The sequence below is a fragment of the Rhinoderma darwinii genome, chromosome 4 (assembly GCF_050947455.1).
Source record: "Rhinoderma darwinii isolate aRhiDar2 chromosome 4, aRhiDar2.hap1, whole genome shotgun sequence".
NCBI classification, from domain to species: Eukaryota; Metazoa; Chordata; class Amphibia; order Anura; family Rhinodermatidae; genus Rhinoderma; species Rhinoderma darwinii.
Window position 1 is genome coordinate 388,578,087 of NC_134690.1, and position 21,192 is coordinate 388,599,278.

The window sequence follows — 21,192 nt, forward strand, 5'->3', positions numbered from 1 at the left end:
TCTACGGCACGGACACTTATACGTAGCGATACGGAAAGGTGTCCGGGGCCAATAGAACTGAATGGGGCCGTAATTACAGCCCATAATTACCGCCGAATTTACGGTTGTGTGCATGGGACCTTATACGAAAAATAAAATTCATTTGCTGAAAGTGGACAACCCCTTTTTATAGCTATGTTGACACGCTGAACAGAAAACGGCTGAAAATACGGAGCGGTTTTCAAGGGAAAACAGCCCCTGATTTTCAACCGGTTTTTTTTTGCGTTTTTTACGGCCGTTTTTTGGAGCTGTTTTTCTATTGAGACCATGAAAAACTGCTCCAAAAACGGCTCAAGAAGTGACATGCACTTCTTTTTACGAGGGAATGATGGGAACGGAACGCAGTTTTTCCCATTTGAAATCAAGGTGCAGATGTTTGTAGGCTTTCAGCCCCCGCATTTTTAGCCATTTTTCAGGGCGTTTACGGCCTGAAAATAGCCCGTGTGAACATTTAATTTTATCATCAATTGGCTTTATTTATCTGGAATACTGTTTTAAGATGAGACTGCAATACTGGAGGAGTTGGCTTCTGTCTGTGGCCATCTTTACTCTCTTGGATGTTGTGAGCGCCCCCGGGTAATTTTTTGGGGTGTTTGCTGCAGGTCAGGAATAAGTTGGCACTTGTCGGCACATATTTACATTGTAAAGCGCAGATCCTGGTCCTGTTCTTCCCATAATACATTGTTATGACTGTACATATAAACTGTTGTGATAATACGCTGTAAATTGATAGCTACATGTAAATGGTATTTGAATTGTTACATCCAGTTCTTTCTAATAAAGCTCCAGTTCTGATGTCCTTCTAATAGTGCTAGGCATTGTTTTGTGCGAGAACTGGAGGTCACGTATAAGTGCTGGCCCGGGGGTCACACATGACAGGATGGTGGAGGAATGCGAGGGTTTCAGAGAGAATTAAGTCGGTCTCCGTTGGGGTCGTGTCATAAACTGATAGTATGTGACGTGACCGCAGCGAGGACACACTGGAATTTATAAACCTTTTCAAGACACGTTTTCTGCCGTAGAAAAGCCACAAAAAGCCCAAAAGTAATAATTTGCACTGAAAATTGCGACACTTGGGTATTTGATGTCGCCTTCGGCATACAACGGCGCTGGACACAGGGAGAGAGTGTGCCAGAGATCATGTCCCCGCATGCCAGCTGTGGCATGGGTGCCCGAGGTTGCCGACCCCCTACTCTGTCATCTGACAAATAACTTTTTGTTTGGATTGGACCAAGGCTTTGTTCACGTTTGCGTCTGGTCTCCGTTCATGGGTTCCGTCTGAGCTTTCAGTCAGGGGAACCCATGAACAGAATCCAAACGGAAACCATAGGTTTCCGTTTGCATCACCATTGATTTCAATGCTGACGGATTCGGTGCAAATGGTTTCCGTTTGTCTCCGATGTCAAAGAGTCCCGTTGTTTTGACTGAATGAATAGCACAGTCGACTAAGGTATGGATTCTGTCAAAATGACGGAACCCTTACACAACGTTGACATTTTGATGGAGTCCATACCTTATTCGACTGCGCTATTCATTCATTCATTTCTTAATTCAAGGGAATGTATCAGAAGAGGATGGGGAATAATTGTCTGATTGCTGGGTGCCCCACCACTCGGACTCCCACCGATCCTAAGAACGGGGATAACACCACCTCCCCTGTTCCTCCTCACTACATAATTTAGAGGAGCTTATATGGAGCAGCTCTTTTCAATGTCTATAGGACTTATGGAAACAGCCCAGCACCGTACGAGGCTGTTTCTGTCATTCCCATAGACTTTGAAAAGTCTGCGCTCGAGTAGCATGGGGAACGGGGGGTTCGGGACCCCCGTTCTGACAATCGGTGGGGGTTGCTGCCGTGAGGCCCACGGTGATCAGACAATTCTCACCTATCCTGTGGATAGGTGATGATTGTCCATTCTGGCAATATCCCTTTAAAAGGGGCAGCATGGTGATTACCATGGCTACCTTTCAGCACTTGGGTCATGGGTTTAAATCCAACTAAGGACCAGATCTGCATGGAGTTTCTATGTTCTCTCCATGTATGTGGGGGTTTCCACTGGGTTCCCTGGTTTTCCCTGACATGCCAAATACCTGGTGTGTGTGTGTGTGTGTGTGTGTGTGTGTGTGTGTGTCTCTACAGCTGGTGAGGGACAGGGACTGATGTGAGTGATGACAATCTCTGTACAGCGCTGGAGAATGTTGGCGCTATAGAAGCTGCTGTTTTACCTCCGCTGCACCAGTTTGTTAAACCAAGACTTTGCCTCCCGTGACCTGTGTTTTCTACACCAAGCGATAATTAAGTAAATAAGGAAATAATATTTAATGAGACAAATCTACCAGGATACCGGAATCTAACCCACAACTCTTCCTATCCGAGACCTGTGTGTATTTATCTCCCTCTGTGCCAGGTTCAAATGTCTGCATGCCATTTCATGAGCTCCGTGTCCTCGTTCTGCTCCCCCCTCGTGGCACCCAATTATTCATTCCTCGTCAGAGACTTGCTGTTTAAAAATAAATGACGAGGATGTATTCTAGAGTTTCTGTTCTCTTATTACATTTGTAATGTGATATTATTATCTTTTACCTCTGGAGATTGAGTTATTTTTGGTGTATGTGGGGGGGGGGGGGGCTGTTTCCTAGCAACTTGCAGGACATCGCCTCTCGGTGACATGCTGAAAATGCAATTCATTGATTCTAGCTTGGGAAGCTGTCATAAGATATAGGGGACGATGAGGATTGTTGCTGCTATGGGACATGGCAGCAAAATATAGCTCTTTGTATTTGTACACTAGGAAAATGTTTAAAAGGACACACAAAATATCTGCTGTCTATTGTTATTGATACTCCTCCGTGCTGAACTTGAATGGTCCATTTTTATGTTTTTTTTTAGAAAAGCAGAATCAAGTCTTCTGTCATGTAAATTAGGTCATAGGGGGAGGGGTGGAGGCGCTGAGACCTATGGAAAATGGTTAAAGGGTATGAACACTTTTACAGCATTTTTTTTTCTAATTTTACAGTGCATCAAGAATTGGAAATATGAACATTAAAATGTCTAAAAATGTAAAATATTCTTAGTTTTGTTTATATGGCTCCTATGCAGAACTGTTTCTCCATGGTTACAGACTGCAAACAAACCCTGTGTGTAGTCTGATCCTACAGTCATATGTTAGGTCTTCATTGCATATTTCGCTATTTAGCTGGACAAAATGGCGCAGCATGCAACCCGGTTTTGTCCGACAAAATGACGGAACCCTGACAGAACCCATTAAAGACAATGGGTTTCATCTCGCGCCGCTGGTTTCCGTTATTTGACTGATCCGGCGTTAGTTTTTCTCGTTATTACTACGGCGAAACGGGAGAACAAAAGACCTAGTGCAGTTATAAACCGAGCCTTATTATTTCCCCCCCACTCTCCTTTTGCTAGCCAACAGATGGTTAAATAGGGGGCAGATGGAAGAGAGAAACACATGACTGGAGGATCAGACTACACACAGGGTTTGTTTGCAGTCTGTAACCATGGAGACAGTACAGTTATCAGAGTTCCGTCTTGTAATGATCTGTGCTCCTGTGTGATCATCAACATGACCAGGGCAAATTTTTGTACCCTGCAAGTAAATAATGAAAGGTTCATAGTGACCGACTGCAAGCAGAGATTTTGGATTCCGCCCTAGACATGACAGTATTTTAGTTTTACCTGGGTTGTTCTTTTAAGCTATAATGTGCTGGCCGTGTATGCAGGATCTCCCAGCCCCATAGCAACTCTTGTATCTGCTATAGCAATAGTTTAGCCTCAGACAAAAATGTTTATATAATACATCCCGGCCTATTAACCCCTTAATAACCGGGCCTGAAAAGGCCTTCATGAGCAGCTAAATTTTTCAGTTTTTGCGCCTTTCAGCAGCTAAAACTGTTGTTTTTTTTCATTGACGTTACTGTATAAGGAGTAGAAAAAATTCATTCTGTAAACTCTCATACCGTATTTTTCGGACTATAAGGCTAAGTTCACACTGAGTTTTTTGACGCGTAAACCGCGCCAAAAAGCTCGTCAAAAACTGGTCGAAAATACCTCCCGTAGATTTCAATGGGAGGCGGGGGCGGTTTTCTCCCGCGAGCAGTAAAACCGGCTCGCGGGAGAAAGAAGCGACATGCCCTATCTTCGGGCGTTTCCGCCTCTGACCTCCCATTGACTTCAATAGGAGGCAGAGAAAGCGTATTTCGCGGCGTTTTATTGCCGCGGGCGAAAAACGCTGCGAAAATCGCCGTGCAGGGAGAGGAAAATCTGCCTCAAACTTCCAAACGGAATTTTGAGGCAGAAATTCTGCCTGCAAAATACTCCGTGTGAACATAGCCTAAGACACAGTTTTAGCAAGAATAAATCTTGCTAAAAAGTCCCTGCGTCTTCTAGTCGGCAGTCGAAGGATTCGGCAGCGCTGGGCCCCTGACCGCTTCTTACTTAACCCCTTCCCAAACCATGATGTGCCGGCACATCATGGAGCGGGGAGGGGATGATGTTTGGAGCAGAGCGGGCTCACGCGCTGGCCCCTCTCCATACACTGCAGGTGTCAGCTGTGTTTTACAGCTGACACGCTGATCTAACGGCCAGGAACAGCGATGGCGCTGATGCGAGGTTTCTCTGATCTCCGTTATAGAGCGGGGCTGCGGTTGTGTAATACAGCCATTGCCCCGCTCCTGACATTAAGTGCGTGCGGAGTCAGCATTAGGTGATGCGGCCGGCGCTGCACTAATGAGCGGCGGTTCAGGCACTGAGGACAGAACATGGGTGTTTTGCAGTGCGCCCGCCATGTTCTGTCTTTAGTGCAGTGCTGGCCGCATCACATTAGCCTGACAGCGCACACTTGTCAGGACTCAGGAGAGAGGCGACAGCCGCAGCCCTGCTCTCACACATTCACGTGTTACAATGGTGAGCTGTGCAGCCGCACATCTGAGTATCGAAATACATGAAATAACGGTATTGAACCGTTTGGGGATGCACAGTATCGAAGTTTCTATGCATTGTGCATCCCTAATCCACAGGATATGTCATATATGTCAGATAGATGTGGGTCCCAACTCTGGGACCCGCACCTATCTCTAGAACGGGGCCCCCTAAACCCTGTTCTAGCTTACTTGGCCCCGCTGTCTCCCGGCCGCTTCCTGGTTAGGTGGTCGGGAGTTACGAAAACAGCCGAGTGCTCGAGGAGCTACGCTGTTTCCGTGACTCCCATAGAAGTGAATAGTAGTTACGGAAACAGCGTACCATGCTATGCTGCTTCTATAACTGCCATGCACTACTATGAGAGTTACAGAAACAGCGTAGGTCAGCGAGTTACGCTGTTTCCGTAACTCATCCATGTATGCATTGTATTGTACCAGCGATCTAATGATTGCTGGTTCAAGTCCCCTAGGGGAACTAATTAGATGTGTAAAAAAAAGAAATATCAAATAGATACATTTTCAGGAGTGTAAAAAAAAAATGTAAAACTTAAAAAGAAAAAAAACTCTTTTCCCATTTTTTTTTATTTTTTTTCCGCCGAAGCACAATGTCAAAATTGGTATCACAGCGTCCGTAAAAGTCAGAAACTATTACAATATAGCATTATTTGACTCGCACAGTGAACGGAGTGAAGAAAAAAAAAATTAAAACCCCAGAATCTTTGTTTTTTGGTCTGAAAAGAATGAAATAAAAAATGGTGCTAATAAAAAGTACAGCTCATCCCGCAAAAAATAAGCCCTCAAACGATGAAAAAATATAAAAGTTCTGGCTTTCAGAATGACCAATAGTTTTTTTTTCTTTGTAAAAGTAGTAAAATATCTTATATTTTTTTGCCTATTTTCTGTTGTCTAAAACTTGTGCGTCTTATAGTCCGAAAAATACGGTAATTTATTTATACGGCATGAATATAGGAAAAAGTTTTTTTTTTTTCAGATTAAGGGATAACTTTTATTTATGTCTTTATTTTTTACTTCTGTATTAGCATACTCTTGTATGCTAATACATTACACTGTGTCACTATGACGCAGGCTGCTGTTAGTGCAGCACATAGTGTGCCCCAACAGCAGGCAAACTGAACAGACAGCCATGGGGTCCTTTCTAGGTCCCCAGGGCTGACTGCACAGGGATTCCCCGGTCTTTGATCGTGTCACCTGGTTTCCAGTGACTCGATCAGAGGGGAGCTCCCTTTGATCAAGCTGCGGGAATGTTTTCCGATCCCAGCTGTGTTCAGGAGGTGCTCTAAGCAGGAGCTCTGCTTAGAGGATGAGCGCTCATCAGCCTCTTCCACAGCGCTGCCTAAAGACGTCGCTGTAGATTAAGGGTAAATCCAAACGGTGCGTCGTTGACGCGGTTTTGTTGCATTTGAAAACCGCATGCGGTCAACTGCATGCGTTTTTTGTCTATAATGCTGCAGTTCTGTTGCGTTTATAAAGGAAATAATTGATGGACATAGTTTTCACCCGTGTTGAAGTTTGTTAGGTGCTTCCTGTATATGGTTTATTACAAGGCATTGCAGAAATGTTAGCCAAATCGCAAGCAGTTCAGCAACAACTTCGGCGGCGCGGTCATTAACTGAATGCGGTCGGACATTATGAAGATGCAGTTAACTGCACAAAAAACACATTGTAATGTAATAGCAGCCGTCTGTCTGTCCATAACACAAATTTCACCATTGACTTCTATTGAAAAATGACTTGCTGGAGTTTAAAAACGCGACATAAACGCACCGTGACTGCACCGCGTGGCCTTACCCTAAGGGGGTTAAATAATTATACACTAAATGCTGTCAATCTATATGTGACACAATATGTCTATTTAGTTTGCTGTCCACAAGCAGGCAGGTATATAATGCTTTGTGTATGTGTACTGTATGAATGTATTGATTGATGCACATGATCATACTCTGATGTCTCCATTATTGGCTTTCTTACTGTTCGATGTGGGGGAGGCTCCCACTGTATGCCATGGAGTGCCAAAACAATATTTAACCTGGTATTTTCTGGGAGTATATGTGAAAAAAAAAGAAAGATTAACATTGACCAGAATATTTTAAACCTTCAATGATTCATTCAGTCTGGGGCTTTTAGTGCAGTTGCCCACGACCGAGTGATACTCGGGCCGGCATCCAAGTGGCACCCGATAATTGTCACGGACCCGTTTACTTTAGTGGGACCCGATTCTCCGATCTGTGGAAAGATAGGACGTGTCCTATCTTTCCACCGATCACTGACGGGACATGGCCAGCACACGCTGTTGTGTGCATAGGGTATTAAAGTTGAACAAATGTTAGAGGCTCTGTCACCAGATTATAAGTGCCCCATCTCCTACATAATCTGATCGGCGCTGTAATGTAGAGAACAGCAGTGTTTTTATTTTGAAAAACGATCATTTTTGAGCAAGTTATGAGCTAGTTTAGATTTATGCTAATGATTTCTCAATGGACAACTGGGCGTGTTTTTACTTTTTACCAACTGGGTGTTGTACAGAGAAGTGTATGAGGCTGACCAATCAGTGACCAATCAGCGTCATACACTTCTCATTGTTCCAGCCCAGCATGATCCACAGCACAGTGTGATTGTGCAGTGAGAGAAGCTGGGCTGGAACAATGAGAAGTGTATGACACTGATTGGTCACTGATTGGTCAGCCTCGTCATACACTCGTCTGTACAACACCCAGTTGGTAAAAAGTAAAAACACGCCCAGTTGTCCATTGAGAAACTAATTAGCATAAATCTAAACTAGCTCATAACTTGCTCAAAAATGATCGTTTTTCAAAATAAAAACCACTGCTGTCATCTACATTACAGCGCCGATCAGATTATGTACGAGATAGGCCACTTATAATCTGGTGACGGAGCCTCTTTAAGTATAAACCTGTGTTGAATAGAAATCCATTTATTTTCCCCTTTTAAAACTGTACTTTGAGTTGGACAATCTACTTACTAGAAAGGTCCCTTGACAATAAGCTGATCACAAAGTGTTCCCCTGCTGGGACCCCCAGCGATTAGCTGTAATTTACAGAGGAACCTGGGAATAAGTGTTCAATTTCTCTACAGCACCACCACAGGGGAAATTAAGCATTACGCAGTCACCATTCAAGTCCTCCAGAGAGAGCATAAGCGACGGTCTTTGTAACCTCTCTCCACTCTCGCCAAGAGATGAGGATCCAAAACAGAAGACCCCCCTTTTTCCTCCAATAACTCAGAATTCTTTATTTTGGTATATAATTTATTTTATTTTTTTTAAACTGGACAACCCCTTTAATTTTCTTATAGAAATTGCATGGTGTAATCCCAAGTGTTTCTTAAAGGCATCGTCTGGTTTAGAAAATCTGATTCAAATAAATTTTATGGCATTAAAATTTAAGAATTCGACTTTACTCTGCTTTGTGTCTGTCTACACTCTTCTTTTCTATTTTTTTTGTGTAAAAAGTGCTTATCTTGGCTCAGGCATTGTAAAGGCCCTATTACACTTGACAATTTTGGCTGGTGCAACAAGCGCCTATCACCGAGACAGCTGGTTGATCGGTGCTCATTTGCTCCTGTCACAAGGATGAGCGGTTGTTACTCCGATCGCTCGTCCACATGTTGTTTTAGTGTCGGCAGCTCGTCTCCCTGTTTACACAGGGAGATGTGCTGCCGACATGATATTTGTCTTCTCAAACGATACGAGCGTTTGCTCATTCATCTAATGATCGCTGCCCTGTTTACACAGCGTAATTATCGGCAACGGGCGTTCTATGAACACTTGTCTGCCCAATAATTGCCCAGTGTAGAAGGGCCTTAAGAGACGTCATTCTGTCATTAAATGGGTTGTCTCAGGACACACATTGATAGCATATCACTGACCTCTGGGGTGTAACTATAGGGGTGCAAAGGTTACACCGGGGCCCTAAAGATAAGGAGGGCCCAAAAGGTATCTCTGCTCCTAATGAAGACACCAATTCTATAAATAATGTGTTAAAGTTGGGAGGTACTTTTACAGATTTTGCACAGAAGCTTCCAGCTACACCACTTGGTCGTAGCCGATCACTGTGGCTGTGCCACTTAATTTACTCACGGTTTTGCATTGCTTTCTCCAGAGGCCGTGTGGTCAGCCATTACCTTTAATGGGCTGTCGCTTTTTTTTATAGTCGTTTGCGGAGGTCACAGTTGTCGACTCCCTCCACCTACTAGAGATAATGGTAGTGATGGCATTCAGTTTTACTGTAGACTGTAAAACAAGATGTTTTTTTTACTAACCTGGAATGTAGCCTTTAGTGCTGTCATCTAGTGGCCAATATGGGAACTTCAGTATTTCATAACTTGAGGGTTCAGGTACATGGCTTGAGGTAACTAGTATGTGTGTCAAAGTGACTTTTCATTGTACGTAGCCTTCAGTAATGACTCTGGATGTGTAATTTGGATGTTTTGGATTTAACAACCAGTAAGCATTTTCCTTTTAGCATCGGTCACAGAATCCTAGCTTTGTTTTATTAGCATAGGTGTAAACCGGTCCTACCTGCTGTATGACAGGAACATGTACTTACATATCTCCTTGTATTCCTCTATAGATGCTACTTCCAGTGATCAGCAGGATCTCTTCTGTCAGAAGTTACAGCAGTGCTGTGTACTGTTTGATTTTATGGACTCTATATCAGACCTGAAGAGCAAAGAAATAAAGAGAGCCACACTGAATGAACTGGTGGAATATGTGTCTACAAACCGAGGCGTGATTATAGAGTCGGGATACCCCGATATCGTACGAATGGTAAGTGCTGATGGAAATCTAACTACACTGCAAACACTTATAGATAGTTAAGGTACTTTCAGGCACTACATAAAAGGGTCTTCTTATTTATTTATTTTTCTTATATATATATATATATATATATATATATATCTCTATCCCCCCAAAAAAAAACAACTGCGCTATTCTGGTCTATTCAACTGAATAGGGCTGTGCTGCAATACCAGAAATAGACCATGGACAAGAGTGGCGCTGTTTCTGGAGGGAAAAAAAACTTTTTTCTTTTTAGTTCTTTTTGGTTTTTTTCTTCTCTGATTCTGGACAACATCTTGAACTGCACTATGTACTGGTGGAGGTTTCATTTCATAAAGTGTAAAATGAGGCAGGATTATTTTTTCATGCTTGGATACGTTTTTTTAATTTTTTATTTAAAGAAATTGCAGCTTTCCGTTTTTTTGACGGAATCAATAAACCATTTGCAACGGATGCGTTACCATTGAAATGAATGGTGATGCAAATGGAAAGCTATCATTTGTTTGTTTCAGTTTGCGTTCCGTTCATGGGTTCCCCTGACTGAAAGGCTCGACGCAGATGTGAACGAAGATTTAGACATAATCTGAGGAAGGACAACTATGAATGCAGCCTTTAGCCTCATTCAAACCTGATGAACCTGTTCCACGCATCCATTCCATGGATGCCATATTACTTAAAGAGGCTCTGTCACCAGATTTTGCAGCCCCTATCTCCTATTGCAGCAGATGGCGCTGTGACGTCACTCACTTCCTGCCCAAGGTCCTGCATCGTGTCGGACGAGCGAGGACACATCGGCACCAGAGGCTACAGTTGATTCTGCATCAGCGTTTGCAGGTAAGTCGATGTAGCTACTTACCTGCAAACGCTGATGCTGCTGCAGAATCAACTGTAGCCTCTGGTGCCGATGTGGCCGACACGATGCAGGACCTGGGGCAGGAAGTGAGTGACGTCACAGCTTGATCTCTGGAGAACGCGCTGTGTGTCTGCACTGCCAGAAGCTGGGCGTTCTGAAGAGAAGTGGATGATGCTTCTATACACAACGCCCAGCTAGTAAAAGAAGTAAAAACGCCCAGATGTAACGAACACAATACACGCCCCGATGTACTTTAGAAAGCCTCATTTACATAAATATAAAAATGGTCATAACTTGGCCAAAAATACTCGTTTTTAAAAAAAACAAAAAACGTTACTCTTATCTACATTGCAGCGACGATCTGCTGCAATAGGAGATATGGGTTGCAAAATCTGGTGACAGAGCCTCTTTAAAGGGGTTGTTTGGGCTCGGGGCGGTTTTTCATACTTGATGACCCATTCCCAGGATAGGTCATCAGTAAGCGATCGGTGGGGGTTCGACACCCCACACCGAACAGCTGTTCCGGCGGCCTCCAGGCATCACATGTTATAAAGTGGCTGGTGTCTGAAGCAGATAGCTCAGTACACTGTATAGCTGCTGCAGCACCGCTACTAAACTGTGACCCAATCGATCTGCCTACAGACATCTGGTACCTGGAGGCAGCTGGTAACAGCTGATTGGCACGGGGCCGGTCCAGGTGTCGGATCCCCACCGATCATATACTGATGACCTATCCTGTGGATAGGTCATCAAGATGTAAAACCGCCCCCTGCTCGGACAACCCATTTAACTACACTTCTAAGGGAGAATATCCCCGTAATATTTTGCCGCACGGAGCACCACATGGCGGCACACAGAGTGCGTACAGCTCCATAGTACGGAGCTTCAAGGACTCTGTGCCACCGTACAACGTGCATGTGCAAACCTGTGTTTTACTATTTCACAACAGTTTGTTGCTTCTGTTAATGTGCTGTAATATGTGGTGGGAGCTTATGTTACATGTGGTAGTCAATGTGGCGCATCTATATGTTCTATGTGTTATACTGCATACGTAGTGAAATCTGCTGTTAATGCCTGAAGTATTCATCGGAAGTAGTTCCCGACTTTGGGCACTGTATAGGCATACAGTAACATCTGTTGCGAAAAAGATCCCATGTCAAAAAAATTTAATAAAATGTATGCTGCATGGTATATGTTTTTATTTTGCAGCATGCCTCTGTATGTTACTGCGCAGCAGACTGCCTTATTCCATACATTTGATAAAAGGTATACTGATGTGTACCAGCCCGAATGAGGCCAACAGGGACACTTTTGACCTCTGTCTGGCGAATTGGGAGCTATGGATAAGTTTGTCAGGATTCGCCGGGATCTGCTTTGCTATGCCAAAAAAAGAATTTTTTATTTTTTTGTATCTGTTGTAGGTGCGGGCGATTATGACCTGAATCAAAATCACTATTGAACATGTAACCACTATTACAATTAATGAATGATTATTTAGGCCACACCCCTTTTTGCATTCCACGCCACTATTTGCGTTCTACGCTATTGAATTTATATTTCTCCCCGGAGCCTGCTGTATACTACTCTATATAATATACCCCCTGACATTGCCCCCATAGTGCTTCCTACACAATATAATATGCCATAATTGCCCTCCACGCAGTATAGAGTCTCCCATAGCTGACTCCACGCTGTGTAATGCCCACATAGCTGCCCCAATAGGGCCTAATAATAATATTCATACTCGCCTAACCCTGTCCCGACGACGAGTGGAGGAAATCTCCATTTGTGCTTGCCGAACTTTTTATTCTGATAACATTAGTCATTAAAATGGACCTGGTTCACACTTCGCTTCTATAACATTTTTTACTCCTCTGAGAATACCTGTGGTGAGATTTGTACATTCACCTACAAGAGTATTTGTGATGTCGACACTATTGTAGGAACTTGGTTCACAATCAACATTATAATTTTATCCCAAATACGTTTGTTGGGGTTGAGGCCAGAACTCTACAGATCAGTCTAGTTTTTTCAAATTTAAGGCCCTGTTTACTCAGGCCAATGATGGAGCAAACGAGCTCTTCTATAAATGCTCGTTTCCAAATCATTGCCACGTGTAAACAGGGCAGCATTCCGCCAACAAATGGGAAAAATCATCTTTTATGTGACCTATAAAATGATCGCTTGTCTGCAGCACATCTCCCCATGTAAAAAAAGGGGTTGCGCTGCCAACAAGATGCAAATGTACAGGAACGAACGATCATATTAACGATTATTGGTCCCCATACAATCCGATCATTGGCCCGTTTTAAATGGAGCAAGCGAGAGCCGATCAACATGATGTATTGTCGGGCGTGCTCGCTCCCCTACATGACGCATGTGCACTGCCACTCCATTCATTCTCTGTGAATGGAGTGGCAGTGCACATGTGTGATCTGTTACTTCGTTCATACAGGGGCTCTGCGACCCCGTTGTCTGGATCGATGTGGATAGGTGACAAGTTGTTTTGGTGGGATAACCCCTTCAAATATCTTGTACTTAAAGGGGTTACACAGGCATATAGTCGGTAGTCTAGCGCTATATTCCGCATTCTGGCAGGTACTGGAACCAGTCAGCAGCATGTCGACAGACCACCCCCCCCCCCGCCGAACATCTTAGCTGAACTCCTATAATGTAATGATCCGTGTTGCACTGTATTCTGAGACACTTTTTTTCTTAAATCTTGATCTTTGTGCAAAGATTACAATTAACAGAATACAAAGCCCCCCGTTTCCAAATCTAGGACCATGTATCATCTTTGTTGCTGTACCAGATTACAAAGGGAGATGTCTTGCCGAATAGCGACCATTTTTATGGCTTGATTTAAAGATGCGATCAGCCAATAAATGAGCATTTGCTCGTTCATCGACTGATCTATAACCTGCTTACACAGGGCAATGGTTAGGAACGAGAGTTTGTATCCGCGCTCGTTCACCCGATCATTAGCTCTTATAAAAGGGCCTTTAAGTAGAAGATGCGGGCAGTGGTTTTAATTGGCCGGTCAGTGTTCATTGTTTCTCTCAGCCTTTTTTCTGCCAATGTAATCTGGTTCTAGAGGCTGCTTTTAAAGAGGCTCTGTCACTAGATTTTGCAACCCCTGTCTGCTATTGCAGCAGATCGGCGCTGCAATGTAGATAAGAGTAACGTTTTTATTTTTAAAAAACGAGCATTTTTGGCCAAGTTATGACCATTTTCGTATTTATGCAAATGAGGCTTGCAAAAGTCCAACTGGGCGTGTTTAAAGTAAAAGTACAACTGGGCGTGTATTATGTGCGTACATCGGGGCGTGTTTACTTCTTTTACTAGCTGGGCGTTCTGACGAGAAGTATCATCCACTTCTCTTCAGAACGTCCAGCTTCTGGCAGTGCAGACACAGCGTGTTCTCGAGAGATCACGCTGTGTCGTCACTCACAGGTCCTGCATCGTGTCAGACGAGCGAGGACACATCGGCACCAGAGGCTACAGTTGATTCTGCAGCAGCATCGGCGTTTGCAGGTAAGTCGATGTAGCTACTTACCTGCAAACGCTGATGCTGCTGCAGAATCAACTGTAGCCTCTGGTGCCGATGTGGCCGACACGATGCAGGACCTGGGGCAGGAAGTGAGTGACGTCACAGCGTGATCTCTGGAGAACACGGCTGTGTCTGCACTGCCAGAAGCTGGGCGTTCTGAAGAGAAGTGGATGATACTTCTCATCAGAACGCCCAGCTAGTAAAAGTAGTAAACACGCCCCGATGTACGCACATAATACACGCCCAGTTGTGCTTTTACTGTAAACACGCCCAGTTGTACTTTTGCAAGCCTCATTTGCATAAATACAAAAATGGTCATAACTTGGCCAAAAATGCTCGTTTTTTAATAATAAAAACGTTACTGTAATCTACATTGCAGCGCCTATCTGCTGCAATAGCAGATAGGGGTTGCAAAATCTGGTGACAGAGCCTCTTTAATGTCATAATCACAAGATTATTTTCTAGAGTAAACCTCCCCTCCATGCACAGTACATTTTACCGTCTGCTCTGTTCATCCAGTCACTTCCCATCTCCGGCACGCTTCCCATTAATTTTGGTTTTATTTTTATCTAGCGTACACCGCATAAATAAGTAACATAAAAATACATTTATATTTTTAAATTATCATCGTTGCAGTTCATGGCAGGATGACAAAATTATAATTTTATTAAAAACATATACTTAATGGTAATATAGAAATGTTTTATCTAAAGAGACTCCATCACCTCTCAAACTGCAGTAATCCGAGAACAGCGTAAAAGACCCCAATTCCAAATCCGTGATTTTATTTTTATATATTTTTTTCTAGTCGCATTCCCTCACGGCAAGCCCACCAACGGGCCGTGCGCGACATGCAGAGGACTCCTGAGCTCTGCCATATAATGGAGAGGACTCCTCGAGTCTAAACACTTCAGTATTGTTAATGTGTTCGTATAAGACAGCACATAGTGATCTAAAAGGATCCCTATGTGCTGAGGAAATGAATGGAGAGGAGTGCATGGCCCTGATTGGTCAGCGTCATACACTCCTCTGTACAACGCCCACTTGGTCAAAAGTAAAGCACGCCCAGTTGTCCATTAAGAAACTAATTAGCATAAAGCTAATAACGTGGTGCTGTCACCTACATTATAGCGCCGATCTCGTTATGTAGGAGATAGGACACTTATAATGTGGTGACCAAGTAACAAGAGTAACCAAGGTAAAGACGGCTACATCTGTAGAACGTATAAGGTTTTTCGCATTTCTGTAAAATCTGGACCCTGCACTTAGTTCACTGTAAAGACAACCTAATGAGCGCCAAGTGTGCACACTGCCTTAGGCTGGGTTCACACGACCATGTTACGTCCGTAATGGACGGAACGTATTTCGGCCGGAAGACCCGGACCGAACACACTGCAGGGAGCCGGGCTCCTAGCATCATAGTTATGTACGATGCTAGGAGTCTCTGCCTCGCTGCAGGACAACTGTCCCGTACTGTAATCATGATTACAGTACAGGACAGTAGTTCCACGCAGAGGCAGGAACTCCTAGCGTCGTACATAACTATGATGCTAGGAGCCCGGCTCCCTGCACTGTGTTCGGTCCGGGTCTTCCGGCCGAAATACGTTCCGTACATTACGGACGTAACATGGTCGTGTGCACACTGCTTTAGGCTGCAGAATTGCCACTGTTTTTGAAATGGACGTAACTTTGCACTGTTACTTCATGTATAACCTGGGCGTTATTTGTATTTTTTATATATATATAGAAGTATTGTAGGTTTATGATTTAAAGTTTTCAAATGCTCCGACATGGAGAGAATTACACATACCTCCCGGTTATATTAATAGCATCCGAGCATCCCGGCTCCGTGTCAGTCTATCCGTCTCCATGGCAGCCTTGTAAACTTATATCAACATGGCTTCTAGAAAGCCGCGAAGGAGCTGCTGATGGACCGGTTATATTTTTAAAAATTTTTATTTTGTATCTCACACATGGCAATGAGATATTACAGGTTTTAACAATGAAAACTGTTTAATATGTTGAACAGATATGAGATAATAAAATATTATAAGTCTACCACATTAAAGAGGCTCTGTCACCAGATTATCAAGTCCCTATCTACTATTGCATGTGATCGGCGCTGCAATGTAGATAACAGTAACTTTTTTTTTTTTTTAAAAACGATCATTTTTGCCCAAGTTATGAGCAATTTTATATTTATGCAAATGAGCTTTTCAATGGACAACTGGGCGTGTTTTCTCGTATCTCCAACTGGGCGTGTTTTCTCGTATTTCCAACTGGGTGTGTATTTTGTTTTTACCAACTGGGCGTTGTGAATCGAAGTGTATGACGCTGACGAATCAGCATCATAAACTTCTCATCGTTCCCCCCCCAGCTTCTTTCACAGCAGGCACAGCGTGACGTCACCCACAGGTCCTTCAACCTTGTTGTCGGACAAAGAAGATACATCGGCTCCAGGCGTCCAAAAGAGTAATCTGCTCGTCTCTAGGGAGTTTGCTATGCTTACCTGCACATGGTGATGCTGCTGCAAATTCAACTGTACTCTGACGCCTGGAGCGGATGTGTCTTCTCTCTTCCGACGCCAAGGTTGAAGGACCTGTGGGTGACGTCACGCTGTGTCTGCAGTGAAAGAAGCTGGCTGGGAATGATGACGTCACCCACAGGTCCTTCAACCTTGGCGTCGGAAGAGAGAAGACACATCAGCACCAGGCGTCAGAGAGTACAGTGCAGGGTATGTGCAGGTAAGCATAGCAAACTCTCTAGAGACGAGCATATTAAACTTTTTGGAGGCAATAAGTATATATGGTTTGCTGGCCAACGAAATTCCGAAGGAATCGCATCTATCTGCATATCTAATAATGCTAATGCAGGAGACTAGTTCTGCTCGCATTAATTCCGAAATTTAACGGAAGATATGTTTCCAGAATGGGTGTACCGATTTTACCTGTCCACCAGAGATGAAACCATGTGCCCCGTGCACCACAGTCCCTCCAGCATAAAGGGGAATCACCTGTCTGCATGTGTTGTAGATTTACAGGGGTAAGATACCATCTAAATTGAACGTTCCTAACCGCTTCTAAATGGTTAACACACTTGTATATTCTATGTGAATGAAGCAGAGCAGTCCTCCTCCGAAAACACCTGACCCACATCTGTCTCCCATTGCATGTGCATTAGTTTGAAAACTGAGCCGTCATAGCTGCAATAGCTCCATTATGAACGTATGAACTAAGGCTAGGGCTACACGGCGACTTTGGCCATGACACAAGTCGCACGACCAAAGATTGCTGTGCCGCTCAGTGTATGTGGCTGCGTTGCGACCCACAGGTAGCCGTGGAACGACAGTCACGAAAAATCTTGTTGGTTCAGATTTCTTGCGACTGGTATTGCAGCACCCTTGGGTCACAACTTGGAAACATCCACTTTCGTTAAAGGGTAACTAAACATAGTGACAGGTCAGATGTTTTGATCGGAGGGTCCGAGCACAGAGGCCCCTGCCAATCGCTAAAACAAATCGGCAGAAGAACTCTAGTAACGCTGTGCCGCTTCATTTCTGATTTGGCTTTTATCAGAAAGCCGAGCGAGCAGTGAACGGGCTCAAGAGAAAGTCTAAGGCGGGATTCACACGACCGGGTCGTTCCCGAGCCCGAGTGTCGGCCGGTAAAATCGGCCATTTTTCCCGGCCGGTTTGCATTAAGTTTTGCATCCGTGCCGGGCAGATCCGGACAGTGACATCAGCGGCAACTCCTGAAGGGGAATCCCCATGTGTTCGGGGATTCCGCTTCAGGAGTTTCCCCTGATGTCACTGCCCAGATATGGACAGAGACATCAAGCGCTCTGTCCAGGAGCGGAATCCCCGAAAACACGGGGATTCCGCTCCTTCAAGGAGCTAAAGTGCGGCTAGCACATAGCAGAGCGGGGAGATACCTCCCCGCTCTGCTATAGTGGCGTCGCTGCAGTAGTAGCAGCCGCAGCAGCTGCAGCTGCTAGCGGCGCCATCGAAGGTGTCGCCGGGCCAGGGTGCTTTTCAAGCAGGGGAAGGGAGCCAGCGCAGCGCTCCCTTCCACCTGCTGTACACCCCGGCCCTGCCACACCGTGTACAGCGATGCCATTCGTCAGAATGGCATCAACTCCTCCTCCTCACATGCACTCTGCGCTGTGAGGAGGAGGAGATAGAGCGCAGGCTCCGGAAAACCCGGCCATCACTCGGGACACATCCCGGTGATGGCCGTGTATTACCCGGCCCCATAGACTTCTATGGGAGCCGGGCGGCCGGGTACCCGGGCGAAGATAGAGCATGTCCAATTTTTTGACGGCCGGTTTTTCCGGCCGTCAAAAAATCGGTCGTGTGAATAGCCCTATTGGGGGTCTATTATTCCTAATGCAGCCGGGTGCCGGCCGATTTATGAACGGCCGGCACCCGGCCGGGAAACCCTGCCGTGTGAATGAGGCCTGAGTGTCTGTACACCGCTTGCTCGGCTTTCTAAGGAAAACTGATCAGAAATGAAGCGCACAGGGCTCACCTAAGCGCTTCTGCTGCTGCTTCATTTTAGTGAACGGTGAGGGTCTCCGTACTCAGACACCCACTTGTCATAGTGACATGTCAGAAGTTTTGTTGTCAAGTTTTTTGTTACCCTTTAACTGCGATTCAGGGATGGTGACACATGGATCTTTTGTCGTGTGACCTGTGTTGCGGCCAAAGTCGTTGTGAATTAGGCCATTATAACAGACTTTCTATTCTGCAAAAACATTATGATGGGTTACTTAGGGCCAATCTATGGGAAGCTACCAGTAGTCCAGGTGTGGAATAGAGAAAATAATAAAATCCCCACTAGGGAAAGAGAATGCATTATAAGCTCAGCCCCAAGATACTAGTCCTTCTCCATGAATTAGAATATCATAAAAAGGTAATTTATTTCAGTAATTCAGTTCAAAAAGGGAAACTCATATATTCTATAGATTCATTACACACAGAGGGATCTATTTCCAGCATTTTTTCCTTTTAATGTTGATTATGGCTAACTGTTAATTAAAACCCAAAATTGAGTCTTTCAGAAAATTAGAATATTGGGTAAAAGTTGAAGATTGTAGACCCGTGGTGTGACCCTCTAATACGGTAATCCACACCAAACAACTTGCAAAGGTTTTCTAAGCCTTTACAATGACTGGTCTGCTGCTCAGTGTCCAAAGTCCTGTACTCAGATGAAAGTAAATTTGACACTTCATTTAGAAATCAAGGTCCCAGGGTCTGGAGGAAGAGCGGAGAGGCATCAATCCAAGTGTCTTGCGGTCCAGTGTGAAGTTTCCACAGTCAGTGATGGTTTGGGGGCCGTGTCATCTGCTGGTGTTGGGCCACTGTGTTATATCAAGTCCAGAGTCAGCGTAGCCGTAAAGCAGAACATTTCCCAGCACTTCATGCTTCCCTCTGTGGACGAGCTTTATGGAGATGCTGACTTCATTTTCCAGCAGGATTTGGCACCTGCCAAAACTAACAATACCTGGTGTAATAACCACAGTATCACTGCGCTTGATTGGCCAGCAAACTCGCCCGACCTAAACCCCATAGAGAATCTATAGGGTATTGTCAAGAGGAAGATGAGACCCCAGACCCAACAATGCAGACGGGCTGAAGGCCGCTATCAAAGCAACCTGGGCTTCCATAACACCTCAGCAGTGCCACAGGCTGATCACCTCCATGCCACGCCGCATTGATAACACCTCAGCAGTGCCACAGGCTGATCGCCTCCATGCCACGCCGCATTGATAACACCTCAGCCGTGCCACAGGCTGATCACCCCCATGCCACGCCGCATTGATAACACCTCAGCAGTGCCACAGGCTGATCGCCTCCATGCCACGCCACATTGATAACACCTCAGCAGTGCCACAGGCTGATCGCCTCCATGCCACGCCGCATTGATACCACCTCAGCAGTGCACAGGCTGATCGCCTCCATGCCACGCCGCATTGATAACACCTCAGCAGTGCCACAGGCTGATCGCCTCCATGCCACGCCGCATTGATAACACCTCAGCAGTGCCACAGGCTGATCGCCTCCATGCCACGCCGCATTGATGCAGTAATTCATGCAGAGTCGGAGCCCCGACCAAGTATTGAGGGCATATACTGGACATACTTTTCAGTAGGACAACATTTCAGTATTAAAAGTCATTTTTTTGAAATTGGGCTTCTATAATATTCTAATTTTCTGAGACACTACATTTTGGGTTTTCATTAACTGTTCCCATAATCATCAACATTAAAAATGCTGGAAATAGTAATGTGTGTGTAATGAATCTATAGAATATATGAGAATCACTTTTTGAATTGAATTACTGAAATTAACTTTTTGATATTGTAATTCATTGAGAAGGACTAGTGTATGTGGACTAGTGTAGTGTATGTGTGTATGTATGTATGTGGGCGTATGTGTGTATGTATTTGTGTATGTATGTGGGCGTGTGTGTGTGTGTGTGTATGTGGGCGTGTGTGTGTGTGTATGTGGGCGTATGTGTGTATTTTTATTTTCTTGATCAACATTTCAGAAACAGGGTGTGCCTGGGCGTTTCTTCTACCTGCCTGTGCATATATCCAGTATTTCATTCACCTGACGAGTGCTATTACTGCAGCATCTGTCTCACCATTCCTGTGCACTTTGCATTCAGTGTAACGTCTGGGAAATGAAACGTTTCAGTCCATGTGATGGAATGTGCATTGTTACAATCAGTGGCGCTGACCTGCGCACACAGCTCTCCCATGTCCTGCGTCCAGACCTCTATGTTCAGGTTTCCTCCTTGTGTTTGTCAGGAAGCGCCATTTCCTGTATGTGATATCACCGCAGACACAGGACGTATTTTCCACTTTCACTGTTGCTGTCAGCAGAAGCTTTTTTTTTTTCCCCTCCGGATTTTATTACTGGATGGTTGTTTTAGATTATGATTTCACTTATTTTACACTAATCAGGCCTGTAGCTGATTTGTCCCATTTCTTGAC

General features: G+C 44.6%; 1 protein-coding gene across 1 annotated transcript in view; it reads left to right on the forward strand.

Moving 5' to 3' along the window:
* Positions 1–21,192, forward strand: part of PPP2R5A (protein phosphatase 2 regulatory subunit B'alpha) — a 99,179-nt gene that overhangs the window by 55,553 nt on the left and 22,434 nt on the right. Inside the window, exon 2 of the mRNA XM_075863295.1 lies at positions 9,585–9,781. Coding sequence (XP_075719410.1) covers positions 9,585–9,781 — 197 coding nt within the window. The remainder of the gene's footprint in view (positions 1–9,584; positions 9,782–21,192) is intronic.